This window comes from Acipenser ruthenus, chromosome 9, assembly GCF_902713425.1.
Source record: "Acipenser ruthenus chromosome 9, fAciRut3.2 maternal haplotype, whole genome shotgun sequence".
NCBI lineage: Eukaryota > Metazoa > Chordata > Actinopteri > Acipenseriformes > Acipenseridae > Acipenser > Acipenser ruthenus.
In genome coordinates this window covers 670001-682409 of record NC_081197.1, presented here as the reverse complement: position 1 = coordinate 682409, position 12409 = coordinate 670001, and the positions used below count along the sequence as shown (strand labels likewise).

Sequence of the window (12409 nt, the reverse complement as noted above, 5' to 3'; positions counted from 1 at the left end):
CTCTCTCTCTCTCTCTCTCTCTCTCTCTCTCTCTTCATTGAACTGATCATTTGCTTAATTAGACCTTTCTTTAATTATGTTCAACTCTTAAACAGTTGCAGAGTTCAAGTTACTTATATAGCTAACTTGAAATATGCAACTGTTAAGATCTGAAAACAAATAAAGTTTATTTGAGTATAATGAAGGGTCTAGTTCAGTAATTGAGAGCTCAGCTGGAATGAAAACCAGCAGACACACAGGGGGTCCCCCGGACCAGAGCTGTGAAACCCTGCTCTAGGGTGATTCCCCAGTGCTGTGAAATCCTCTAGAAATCGAGCTGTGTTTTATATCTGCGCTGCGTGTACAGCGGTTAATCCAATCAGGTACTCATTATTTTAAAGGGATTATAGGGGCACCATTGGAACAATGTTGGGGTGTCTTCAGTTAAGAGACTGGTAACGGAGATGTTGATTAAATAAATACTAGGAGATTACTACGCGGTCTCATGACGTTATTACAGCAGCCTAAATAATCACAATCGGTTCTGTTTGTCTGTTCGGATTCCATACAGAAACAAACGCTCGTGTGTTTTCTTAGTTCCGCCTGGGATTTCCCAGTTTCCCTTTCAATTGTTTTGATAAACTGTGTGATCAAATCACTTGATGACGACAAGCTTTAAATGCGGTGTATAACATTTTCAGACTCGCACTTTCGATGCATTCAGAACAGAAAATAGGAGGCACTTTTTTACACAGAGAATTGTGAGGGTCTGGAACCAACTCCCCAGTAATGCTGTTGAAGCTGACACCCTGGGATCCTTCAAGAAGCTGCTTGATGAGATTCTGGGATCAATAAGCTACTAACAACCAAACGAGCAAGATGGGCTGCATGGCCTCCTCTCGTTTGTAAACTTTCTTATGTTGTTATTCTGTGTTGGTTAATTCATCCGCCGCTGACACGTCCAAACCTTTTGATTTAACCCCTCTCCCGTTGAAATGTACCAGTTTGAAAAGACTTACAGATCTAAATGGGCTGCTTTCAAATACACCAGTGCACAGCTATCGAATCTAAAAGAGGAATGACAACCCATAACCTCTGATAAAGGTAAAAACATGTTGTCTTTCTACCTGGTAAAACCCCCTTCTCGCCTGGAAACTACGAATAACCTCTGAAAGTGACGTCACGTAAAGAAATTAGAACAACCCATCTTGAAAAACGAAACGGGGAGGCACGTTTTAGCAGCAATTGTAACTTATATAAAATAATGCTTTAATTTACCTATATAAATGATAGTTTATTATTAATATTAAAATATGGCTACAGTTTGACAAAGACGTTGTTAATTATAAAGCTTGATGATGCTTTTTTTTAATAACTGGACGCATCACCCACCCCTACTTAGTGATTGGTCTGGTCCAACCGAGGGATTTTTCCACGCTTCTTTTTTTCTAGTGTAATTAAATACACACAGTAGTTTAGCGTGTGGATCTAGCGTTTTCCTGCTGTCCTCTCTCCCTCTCTCTTTTTAAACACAATCGGCAGAATCGCACCGTTTTGGAGGCTTTTATTAAAAAGGTAAGACCATTTGATATTCCGTTTACATGTTAGTGTGTCACAAGACTGCAATTTGATCACGAAGCGAAGGCGCTGTAATGCTATCATTATCTAGTAGTTCGGTCTTACTTCCTTTTGTGTAGCGGACCAGAAACTTATTGTTATTGATGTGTTTAAATTGATCCGCGACATGTACATGCTAATAACCATAACAACAGCAACAGAACCCGCCGGGCAGTAACGTTAACTCTCTCTGTCCGAGGAGCTCGGATTACTTGAACGCTCTGCTGTGCCAATGTGTATTGCTTTTGTTAGGGCTCTGTGTAAACTGGCAAGTTGCTCTGCTGTTTTGGAAGTAGTTTAAGCTTGGTCCGTGACGTTTTCTACACACTGTTTGTAAGCGTTCTTATTTTGGAAGGAGGTGTTATCAAGCACACTGTGTGCGAGGCGTGCTGTAAACACCGATCTTGATAAAATGCATGTTCATGAAAGTGAACACTCTTTACTAAGCTGTGCTGCTAGGTGCTGAGTAAGTCTAGACTCGTACGCGTGTTTGATCACACATTTCTTTTGTTTCTGTCAGGAGTTACACAATGGCGTTTGCACTGGCATCGTAGACACCTCTTGTTACATTCGCATTACAGAATAACCGTCATGTGCATTTGCTGTGAGGTCGCTTGCTGGGGCAGTGATGAGCTTTTTGCTTGTTAAAATACAATAACACCAAACACGAAGCTGCTCCTATTGTTGTACGCTGTGGTGTAGTCAGTTTAAACTCCTCGATCTTATCTGAAATCGAGAGCACTGTAGACCAGCCACTTCTGCTAAAAGAGATGGTAATAAAATATATATTTATTATTATTATATTTTTGTTACAGCACGGAGTTGAGTCGGCTGGATTTTATTATTTGAATGATGTTTTGAGAACTTTCCCAGCTCGCTATTCGTAATGAGATCACAATTGTCCTTGGTGTCGCCTGGGAACTGTTGATGTGAGACTGAGGGCTATAAATATTATTCCATTGAAGTAAACGCTCTACCCCGTTCTCCTCGCCCTGGTTCTGAGGAATGAGACCTTCTTAAATCACGCCTGGATAATTCGGTTTGGATTGAGATGGGTACTGATGCAGTGGAGCTCACTTTACTTTCCAGGAATTGAGCTCAGTACACTGGATTTTTTTTTTTTTTTTTTGTACATTTCCGGGAGGGATCAGACTGAGCTGTCTGTGTCTCTTCGTTCTTTGCTGAAACATGTTTCACAAGTAAGAGGAGTTTCAGTGGTGTTGTAACTTGCCCTGCTCGCCTTCATTAAATACATCAGTGTTCAGCTTTTTATCAGTTTTTTTGTTTGTGTTCTTTCCTGTTTACCTCTAGCCTGTGGCTTCTAAACCTCACCCCCCTTTCTCAGTGCACTGGCACTACAAGCAATGCTGTGATTACAAGCAATGCTGTGATTACAAGCAATGCTCTGATTACTTTTCATTATTTAACTGCAAGTAGTTTTCATTCCAGGCACTGTGCTGTGTGTCAGAACACGTCTTTGCATCCTTAAAAGGCACCATGCAGCTGCTGGGCTTCCCTCCATGTAATTTGTGCTTGCATGTGTGCTTGTCGTTCAGGGTCATCATGAGTGAAGAGGAGCTCTTCGTGAACATCGATCTCAACGACGACAATGTCTGCAGTATCTGTAAAGTGGAAACGGACGCGGGCACGCTGTCCTTCTGTCACGTGTGCTTCGAGCTCAGTATTGAGGGTATGAGAACACGGCTGTCTCTTCTATTCTCTATAGGATGCAATCTGCACGCCTTCATATGCCATTGTGCACAATCTAGAACTTAGCATTTGCTTGCGTTGTCATTTAAGTATCATTTTCGTGTCGCCCTTGCTGTGCAGTGATTTTTAAAGTGTTGTGAATTGATTTCAGGTGATAGTATAAAAAAGAATAAGAAACCAGTTATTAACCAAAGCAAAGGGGTGTTGCAAACTGTACCTATAAATAAAATGGTTTAAGTAAAGCGTGCATGAATATCTTGTTTGTGGAGATCTCTTTTGATCTTTTTATTTATTTATTTATTTATTTTTATTTTTTTATATCTGGCTTTCAATAAAAGTGTAAAATGACCATAATTTGAGGTCCTGACGTTCTGTTTTAAGGCTCACTCACTGCACTTGACACTGCAGTCTGCACGGGGCAGTACCCTTTTTCAATAGGAACCCCCAGTCTGCACGGGGCAGTACCCTTTTTCAATAGGAACCCCCAGTCTGCAAGGGGCAGTACCCTTTCTCAATAGGAACCCCCAGTCTGCAAGGGGCAGTGCCCTTTTTCAATAGGAACCCCCAGTCTGCACGGGGCAGTGCCCTTTTTCAATAGGAACCCCCAGTCTGCAAGGGGCAGTGCCCTTTTTCAATAGGAACCCCCAGTCTGCACGGGACAGTGCCCTTTTTCAATAGGAACCCCCAGTCTGCACGGGACAGTGCCCTTTTTCAATAGGAACCCCCAGTCTGCAAGGGGCAGTGCCCTTTTTCAACAGGAACCCCCAGTCTGCAAGAGGCAGTGCCCTTTTTCAATAGGAACCCCCAGTCTGCACGGGACAGTGCCCTTTTTCAATAGGAACCCCCAGTCTGCACGAGGCAGTACCCTTTTTCAACAGGAACCCCCAGTCTGCAAGGGGCAGTGCCCTTTTTCAATAGGAACCCCCAGTCTGCACGGGGCAGTGCCCTTTTTCAATAGGAGCGACCTGTAGTAGAGATCCTTCCTCAGCTCATGCTGCACATTATCTTCACTCAATAGGGCTTCTGTGCAAACAATGACTTTTCTAAATGCAGTTGTGCAGGTGCGATGCAGTCATGTGCAGCTCTGTTGGTGCATAGCTCTTCATGCACAGTGTCACGGTTTGTCTGGGAAGTTCATTTACCGTGCAGCGCAGTTTCAACAGGAGGAGACTCGCTGTGACGAGATCAGAAGTGAGCTTTCACTTTACAGTGAGGGAGTTCAGCTGCAGCATCGGGTTTTCTCAACAGCACACAGAGTGCAGGGGTTAGAAAAGGACGATGTTCTTTAAAGGAAGCTTTGGAGGACATTCCTGAGCTGTGCTACTGCCTGTACATTGATTTCCATTAGATAATTCATGAGAAATGTACAGCCTTGAAGCCAGCGCTGCCTGCCTTCTGTACCGCAGTACAGGAAATGCTGTGTGTGATGTGACTAGTTCACACCAGAGAGAATGTAGTGTTGTACACAGCCGCGGGACTGTGGTGATGAATTCATCTCTGTTCTGTATTGTGTGTTTTCAGATCACTCCTCTGTAGCTCATTTGTGTAAACGCCTGAAACCATTCTCGTGCGTTGGGAGTGACCAATGAGTTCCACGGGACGAATCCAGACACGACTGAGTCTGTTTTCATCAGAGCTTCAAAAGTCAACTGTTTGATTATTGGGATCAGGCTGTCCACAGGTGTGGGTCACTGGTGTCAATCGGGCTCGATTCAGTGCAGAAACAGCTGCCTGGGTTTGTGTTCTTAGGGTGAGTGGAGAACAGCAACCAACACAAATCCAAGCAGCTGTTTCTTCACCCCTTTCTCTTGGAATGATAAATGATCCGGATTGACAGCAGGGACCCTCCCCTGTGCCGAGCCTGATGGAATAATCGCTTCATGCAGCTCTAGTTTTAATAAGGAGCACAGCTACTGGAATGCGGTTATGATTGCTGTTTACAAATGCACCAATTCATCCTTCTGCATCTTTTAGTTAAAAGCTCTGGGACATTTTGCTTATTAAGCATTTACTGTACACCGGCACACACCCGTTTCATTGCCTCAGTATAGTGAACACTGTTTATGACTCAGATAATGGTGTGCATGCTGTAAAGTGAACACAGGAAGACCCTTGCCTTGTGGTTTCTCAGACGGAAGCAGATGTTGTCATATCTTTGTTGCATTGAGGCGTATTGTAACGTATTGAAACCTCACGTGGGGAAACTCGCTGGGAAGGTACTTTTAAACACACGGTTCTAGTGAGTGACATTTCTAGTCGGCTGCAGTTCTGTACACAAGGCTTTAAAAGGGTTACTCCAGGGCTTGGAACAGTGCTAATTAAATTCAGTCTGACTCCTTACAGTAATGCTTGCCACACTCGCCAGCTCGTTCTGTTTAATCAAAGAAAATGCCCAGTAGAGTAATTAGGAGCATGTCAGTAACAGCGGAGTCAGCCAAGTGTGGGATCAGAGCTGAAGAGCTGCCATCCGCTTCTCCCTGCCGCTCTCCATTCAGAGCTGAAGAGCTGCCATCCGCTTCTCCCTGCCCCTCTCCATTCAGAGCTGAAGATCTCTGAACGGCTTCTCCCTGCCGCTCTCCGTTCAGAGCTGAAGATCTCTGAACGGCTTCTCCCTGCCGCTCTCCGTTCAGAGCTGAAGATCTCTGAACGGCTTCTCCCTGCCGCTCTCCATTCAGAGCTGAAGATCTCTGAACGGCTTCTCCCTGCCACTCTCCATTCAGAGCTGAAGATCTCTGAACGGCTTCTCCCTGCCACTCTCCATTCAGAGCTGAAGATCTCTGAACGGCTTCTCCCTGCCCCTCTCCATTCAGAGCTGAAGATCTCTGAACGGCTTCTCCCTGCCCCTCTCCATTCAGAGCTGAAGATCTCTGAACGGCTTCTCCCTGCCACTCTCCATTCAGAGCTGAAGATCTCTGAACGGCTTCTCCCTGCCGCTCTCCAAAGCTGAAGAGTCCTTTTAGTTTAGCTGGCTTTTTCAGAAGAGTGCAGCAGATCCCATGCGAGTCAGTTGTCTCAGAACAGCTGAGGCAAGTTACGTGAACCAATGCTGCCAGCCTCCAGTGCGGTGATGTAATGAATCACATGCTGCTCTACAGTATCTGTCAGACACAACACAGGGGCCCAGCTGGATTCTGTATGCAGTGTTGAGCTAGAGAGTGTCTACACACTCGAGACCACCTGGAGGGCAGGTACTCAATCTAACGAGGAATCAAATAAGAGGCATTTCAACGCTTGCATGCATGAAATATTGAAAAGAGCTGGAAAAAAGTTGTTTTGAACACAGTGTATTTTTCATTGAATTAAAAAATAAATAAAAAATCCATTGTTTTTATATGGGGAACAAATGACATGGTCATGTGAGGTCATCATGCGTGTGCTTCTTGTGTATGTCCCCATATAAAGACCAGAAGAGTGTTTATTTGTTTATTTAAGTCTGTCCCTGTATGAGGTCTCCTTTTCATAATCTCTGCACTTCATTTGGTTTCACACCTGTTTAACACTAATCCCTGTGGAACCAGCTGTAAGCGTGCTGTGGTGTGTTGCGTTGGGTAGAGATCTCGAGTGACCTCCCGCAGGAGTGTTGTGATTGGCTGTGAGTGCAGAATGCAGCATGCTGTCACGGATTGTTCAAGGACGTACAGTATGAGCAGCTCCACGCACTGTGTCAGTGAGATTGCGTTGGGTAGAGATCTCGAGTGACCTCCCGCAGGAGTGTTGTGATTGGCTGTGAGTGCAGAATGCAGCATGCTGTCACGGATTGTTCAAGGACATACAGTATGAGCAGTTCCACACACTGTGTCAGTGAGATTGCGTTGGGTAGAGATCTCGAGTGACCTCCCGCAGGAGTGTTGTGATTGGCTGTGAGTGCAGAATGCAGCATGCTGTCACGGATTGTTCAAGGACATACAGTATGAGCAGCTCCACGCACTGTGTCAGTGAGATTGCGTTGGGTAGAGATCTCGAGTGACCTCCCGCAGGAGTGTTGTGATTGTCTGTGAGTGCAGAATGCAGCATGCTGTCACGGATTGTTCAAGGACGTACAGTATGAGCAGCTCCACACACTGTGTCAGTGAGATTGCGTTGGGTAGAGATCTCGAGTGACCTCCCGCAGGAGTGTTGTGATTGGCTGTGAGTGCAGAATGCAGCATGCTGTCACGGATTGTTCAAGGACGTACAGTATGAGCAGCTCCACGCACTGTGTCAGTGAGATTGCGTTGGGTAGAGATCTCGAGTGACCTCCCGCAGGAGTGTTGTGATTGGCTGTAAGTGCAGAATGCAGCATGCTGTCACGGATTGTTCAAGGATGTACAGTATGAGCAGCTCCACGCACTGTGTCAGTGAGATTGCGTTGGGTAGAGATCTCGAGTGACCTCCCGCAGGAGTGTTGTGATTGTCTGTGAGTGCAGAATGCAGCATGCTGTCACGGATTGTTCAAGGACGTACAGTATGAGCAGCTCCACACACTGTGTCAGTGAGATTGCGTTGGGTAGAGATCTCGAGTGACCTCCCGCAGGAGTGTTGTGATTGTCTGTGAGTGCAGAATGCAGCATGCTGTCACGGATTGTTCAAGGACGTACAGTATGAGCAGCTCCACACACTGTGTCAGTGAGATTGCGTTGGGTAGAGATCAGTATGTTTTCCCAGGAAGGATGCAAGTAATGTGCTACAGTGTGTAATTATCTAGTCCTGTATATCATTTCAGGACATTTTGGGCAGGATGCATTTCTGCCTAGTAAAGTATAGTGTTTAACAGAAAGTCACAAGCCCTAACTTCAATTGTGAGCAATTGACTCTCCATACAGTTCAGTAGAGCTATGGCCCATTGCTGCTGCTGCTGCTTATTATTAGAAAGCATCCCATTGTGTTTTTCAGTATAGAAAATCTAATCTCTCTCTTGACAGTAGCTTGCTGATCTTCTCCTATTTTGCTTGGAGTGTACACTGGGGTTATATTTGAGTTTATTTGTCAAATGATGGGGTTTGGCTTGCATGTTAATGAGCTGTCGTTTTTTTCTGTATATAACTCTTGTGAGTAGAATCCGAAGGGAATGCTGGTGCTGGTCTGCACTACATTATGGATCCCGTGTAGGGGACAGTGCTGTTCAGGTGGATTCCTTGATCCTTTAAAAATGCTCTGTAGAAACCCCAGCTGTGGTTTGTCCCGGTCAAGGTTAATCCTATGGACCCTGTAGTGTATCAGCAGTTTTAATATTGTCCTGTAGGAGTGAAGGCTTGATAGTGACACAGTGGTACAGGGTTGCAAACCTTGTCTCCACACCCCAGTGATTGTGACGTGGGATTGCATTCCGGAGGCTTCCCGATCCGTGATCTTCCTGCTCTTTGCACAGCAGCCGGGTCCACGTGCTCCACCCAGGCTGATGGCATGGAAATAATACAAGAGCTTTCAATGTGCGTGTGAGCTGTGTGCTGGCAGGCAGACGGGCAGCTAGCTGATTGATAATGAACTCTGGCAGGAAGCAACATGTCCTGCTGCAGACACCCATTGGTTGGCGGTTCTTTGTGCCGGAAGGGTTTCTCCCACATGGTCTCTACAGTTTAATAAATAAGCACGTTTTCTTTTGAACTGTCACATTTAAAGGTTTGGGGTCAGGTTGTGATCCCCACGTCAAGCAGTGATGTGAATCTGTTCTGACCGCTGCTCCGATCCCGGGACGGAGGGACCAGTCGGGCAGCAGGCTTGTGCTGCAGGCCTCTGTTTCATTAACTGTTCTGCTGGCCTCTCTTGATTGCCCTGTCTTTTCATTTATTGTTTTTATTATATCAATGGGGACAGCTAAACCTCCCTCCACTGAGTTTCTGTACCCAGCACAGTTAACACAGCCGCGCTGATGAGCTCCTCACCCCTGGGGTAAACCTGCTTTATGTAGCAAAGCCACATTGCAATGGAATGAAGCAAGCCGTTTGTTTCACAGCTTGGGAGGACACGTGCCTGGCGAGGGTAGAATGGGTTCCTTTCAATCTTTTATTGACCCATTTGAGAAGTGATACATTCCTGTGTAAATGGGGTCTCTCTCTGGTGTAAGATCAAAGGAAGCTCAGCCTGTTGCTGGTTGTGCCTCAAGTTGCTTGGAATGTTGTCTGGAATTTGTAAACTTACATGGAGTACAACCTGAAAAAAACAAACTAGCGCAACGACGGCAGCCCTGAATGCATCCCTGTGATGGAGCGGAGTGTGCTGCACTCTCCCTTTGACTGACAGCCATTCTATTCCACGCATTAAGTAAGTAAGCTGTATCTGCAAAGCTTTTAGCATTTCATTTCATCTTCATTTCCAGTCCTGTAATCCCTCCATTGAATCACATCACCAAATGTATTTCAGAAGGTTGACTCTAAATCCTAAAGACCGAGTAGGAAAGGCATCTTACCCTAGCTATGATTTCAGAGTGTGTTTGAAGTGCATGATGAGATGGATCTGGCTGCTCTTGTGTAATGGGGTTATGCCTTTTTTAGAGCCAGCTTGAAGCCACACGGTACTAAGTGGAAGTCTCTTCAATCAGCCTTCCACATGACAAGCTATACAAAGACCTCCGAATCACATCATTGTTCTTAATAAACACGTAGAAGACACCAGCTCCACAATGCATTACAGCGCATATGTATTTCTATAGAGAAATGCCTGCTGTGATCAATAGTTCCTACAGTGGCCGTGCTTTCAGATAGACTTGCCAGTTTCACTAAGCACTGTTAGCACTTGGCACGCTGCTAGCTGCTGTAGCGAGCTTTCTTATTTTAAGATAGAGCGAGATAGTAGAAATCCACTCATCATGTCTGGCTGATTTTAAAGGATCATTTCTTAATGTTAATTTCATTATTTTTTTTATAAATGGAAGCGAGTTGGGTTTAGCAGACTGTTAGCTGGAACAGCCCCAGGTTTGTGTGATCCATTTCTCACAAAGCTCTTATACTGTAGGTGATGAATACAGTAGAGCCCCCCTGCATGTTTCTCTGCACTGTGTGTGAACGGGCTCCTCTGCTGCCGACGGGGCAGGGTGGGAGATACTGTGGTCTTTCAGGTCAGGTGACATCACTGCCGATGATCCTAATAAACTTGACATGGTAGCACTAATCCGGCCCGGCACAGCTTTGCATGTGACGTGGTGTTGAAGGGCACGCTGCTTATTGAGGATTAACGAAGAGCCTGCTTGCATGCTTTGAGAGAGGACTGCGGCTCAGGATATTAAGAGCGCATTGCTTCTACAAAGCCTCTTAATATCCTCCTAGACTTCAAACCGCACATGCAGTCTGGTAGGACTGGAGCGCCTGTCATTTCTGGGTTGATTTATTATAGTTTCTTGTAAGATTGTAACAGCTAATTTAGTGCTTCCTAGTGGCCGCAATGACCCAGGGGGCGGGGCAGAGGGGAGAAGGGGAGCTCAATCACATGCAGATTCAGAGAGTCACACCGGAGGGGTTCAAATGCATTTACTGTACCAGATTGGGCAAGGTACAAGAAAAGTCTCTTAATTTTCAAATACAGTGCTAACCCTTTCTAACGTGTGAGGAGACTCTGTGTGTGTGCGTGTGCGTGTGCGTGTGCGTGTGTGTGTGTGTGTGTGTGTGTGTGTGTGTGTGTGTGTTGCAGTAACATTTAGTTTTGCTTACTAAAGCACCGTTTTTTAATTGCCCAGTTTTTGAGTAAGTTTCACTTTTGTTCATTGTGTGTTTTGCACAGTCCTGCACGCACTCATTCTAGTTTAGTTTACTATACTTGGTCGTTGACTCTTTCCACTACAGCACAAACATTTCTGTGCTTTACAGGAGCATGTGACAGATTAACTGTACTTCTGCTTTCCTCAGTTCTGCTATGTGACACTCCAGTAAATAACTCTCCTGTATGCTTTATGAATGGCTCACTGAAATGAGCTGGATGTTCAACGCAGAGCTGTCTGAATAATAGCAGCCAGTGCTCAAGGCTTCTCCACCCTTCCCTAGCTGTCCGTTCAGCAGATCCCAAAGGAATTCATGCTGTATCCTCTATTTATAGCTGTTAAAAAGCCGGGATGCTCGTTTTCCATTCTGCAAAGCTTCCTAAAGGATTTTAAAAAGCACAGATCAAAACCCTTTTCATTAAGAGCCTCAGGATCGTTACAATGCAGTGCAGACGGCTCCCCTTTTAATGTATTGGGTTACATTGCTGCATACACAGTATATACTGTACTGTAGGGAGAGGTTTGTGTTGCATTGCTGTATATACTGTAGTGTATCACTGATACTGTAGTGTTGGGAGAGGTTTGATTTTCTCTTGTGTACAGTGATGTGTAACTGTCCCATACTGAGTGGCGTTAGCTCTCTATTCAATATACCTGGATCCTGCTTTGTGTGTTAAAATCATTTGAACCCTTTCATGCATGAAATCGCTGAAGAAAACAAACATTTGAAGTAGTTTTGGACACATAATAAATAAATATAAAGCAATGGGGAAAACATGGATTAATTTTAATGAAATGTATGTGTATTTGTTGTGCGTGTGCAATAGCTTTTCCTCATGAATATCGCTGCTTTGTGTTTTATTTGTTTTTTTTGCTAACATGTTGCTATGTCTTTCCCCGCAGGCATGACGAGGTCGACACTCCTGCACTCCAAGTCTTCCAGAGGTCACAGAGACTGCTTTGAAAAGTACCACCTGATAGCCAACCAGAAACTCTCGCGAGCCAAAGTCTCCACAAGCACCTACGAAGGAGTGAAAAATGTCCTGAGCCAAAAAATCAACTGGATCATTCAGTACGCGCAGAACAAAGACTGTGCGGAGGAAGCGGGGGCTCGCCGGGGCTCCAGGCAGCTCCTCTGCTACACTCAGCAGGGAGACAGGACGCTCGTCCCCCAGGCCGAGGCCCCCGTGCCACGCTACGCTCCTCGCTGGGACAGGGGCTCTGGGGCGGGGCTCCCGGACTACACCACAGCCATGCTGGAGTGCAGCTCCACCAGCGGCCTGAGGCTCAGCGGACCGGCGGGCCAGGGGTCCTCGCTGTGCTCCGGAAGTGTTCTATGGGCCAGTCAGGCTGAGAAGCGGCCTGGCGACGCCAGAGACTCTGTGCAGAGGAGACACAAACACCATGGCAGAGAGCAGCGTAAGTGTGCACGTG

At 45.7% G+C, this 12409-nt stretch overlaps 1 protein-coding gene across 2 annotated transcripts in view; it reads left to right on the top strand.

The window, feature by feature from the left end:
- The first annotated feature begins 1432 nt into the window (after positions 1-1432).
- LOC117405990 (protein EURL homolog) overlaps positions 1433-12409 on the top strand; it is an 18935-nt gene continuing 7958 nt past the window's right edge. The window contains exons 1-3 of one of the 2 annotated variants that reach the window (XM_059030610.1): positions 1433-1554; positions 3153-3286; positions 11879-12394. In XM_059030610.1, coding sequence (XP_058886593.1) covers positions 3160-3286; positions 11879-12394 — 643 coding nt within the window. In that variant the 5' untranslated portion in view covers positions 1433-1554; positions 3153-3159. The remainder of the gene's footprint in view (positions 1555-3152; positions 3287-11878; positions 12395-12409) is intronic. The other variant, XM_059030611.1, reaches the window with a different exon arrangement.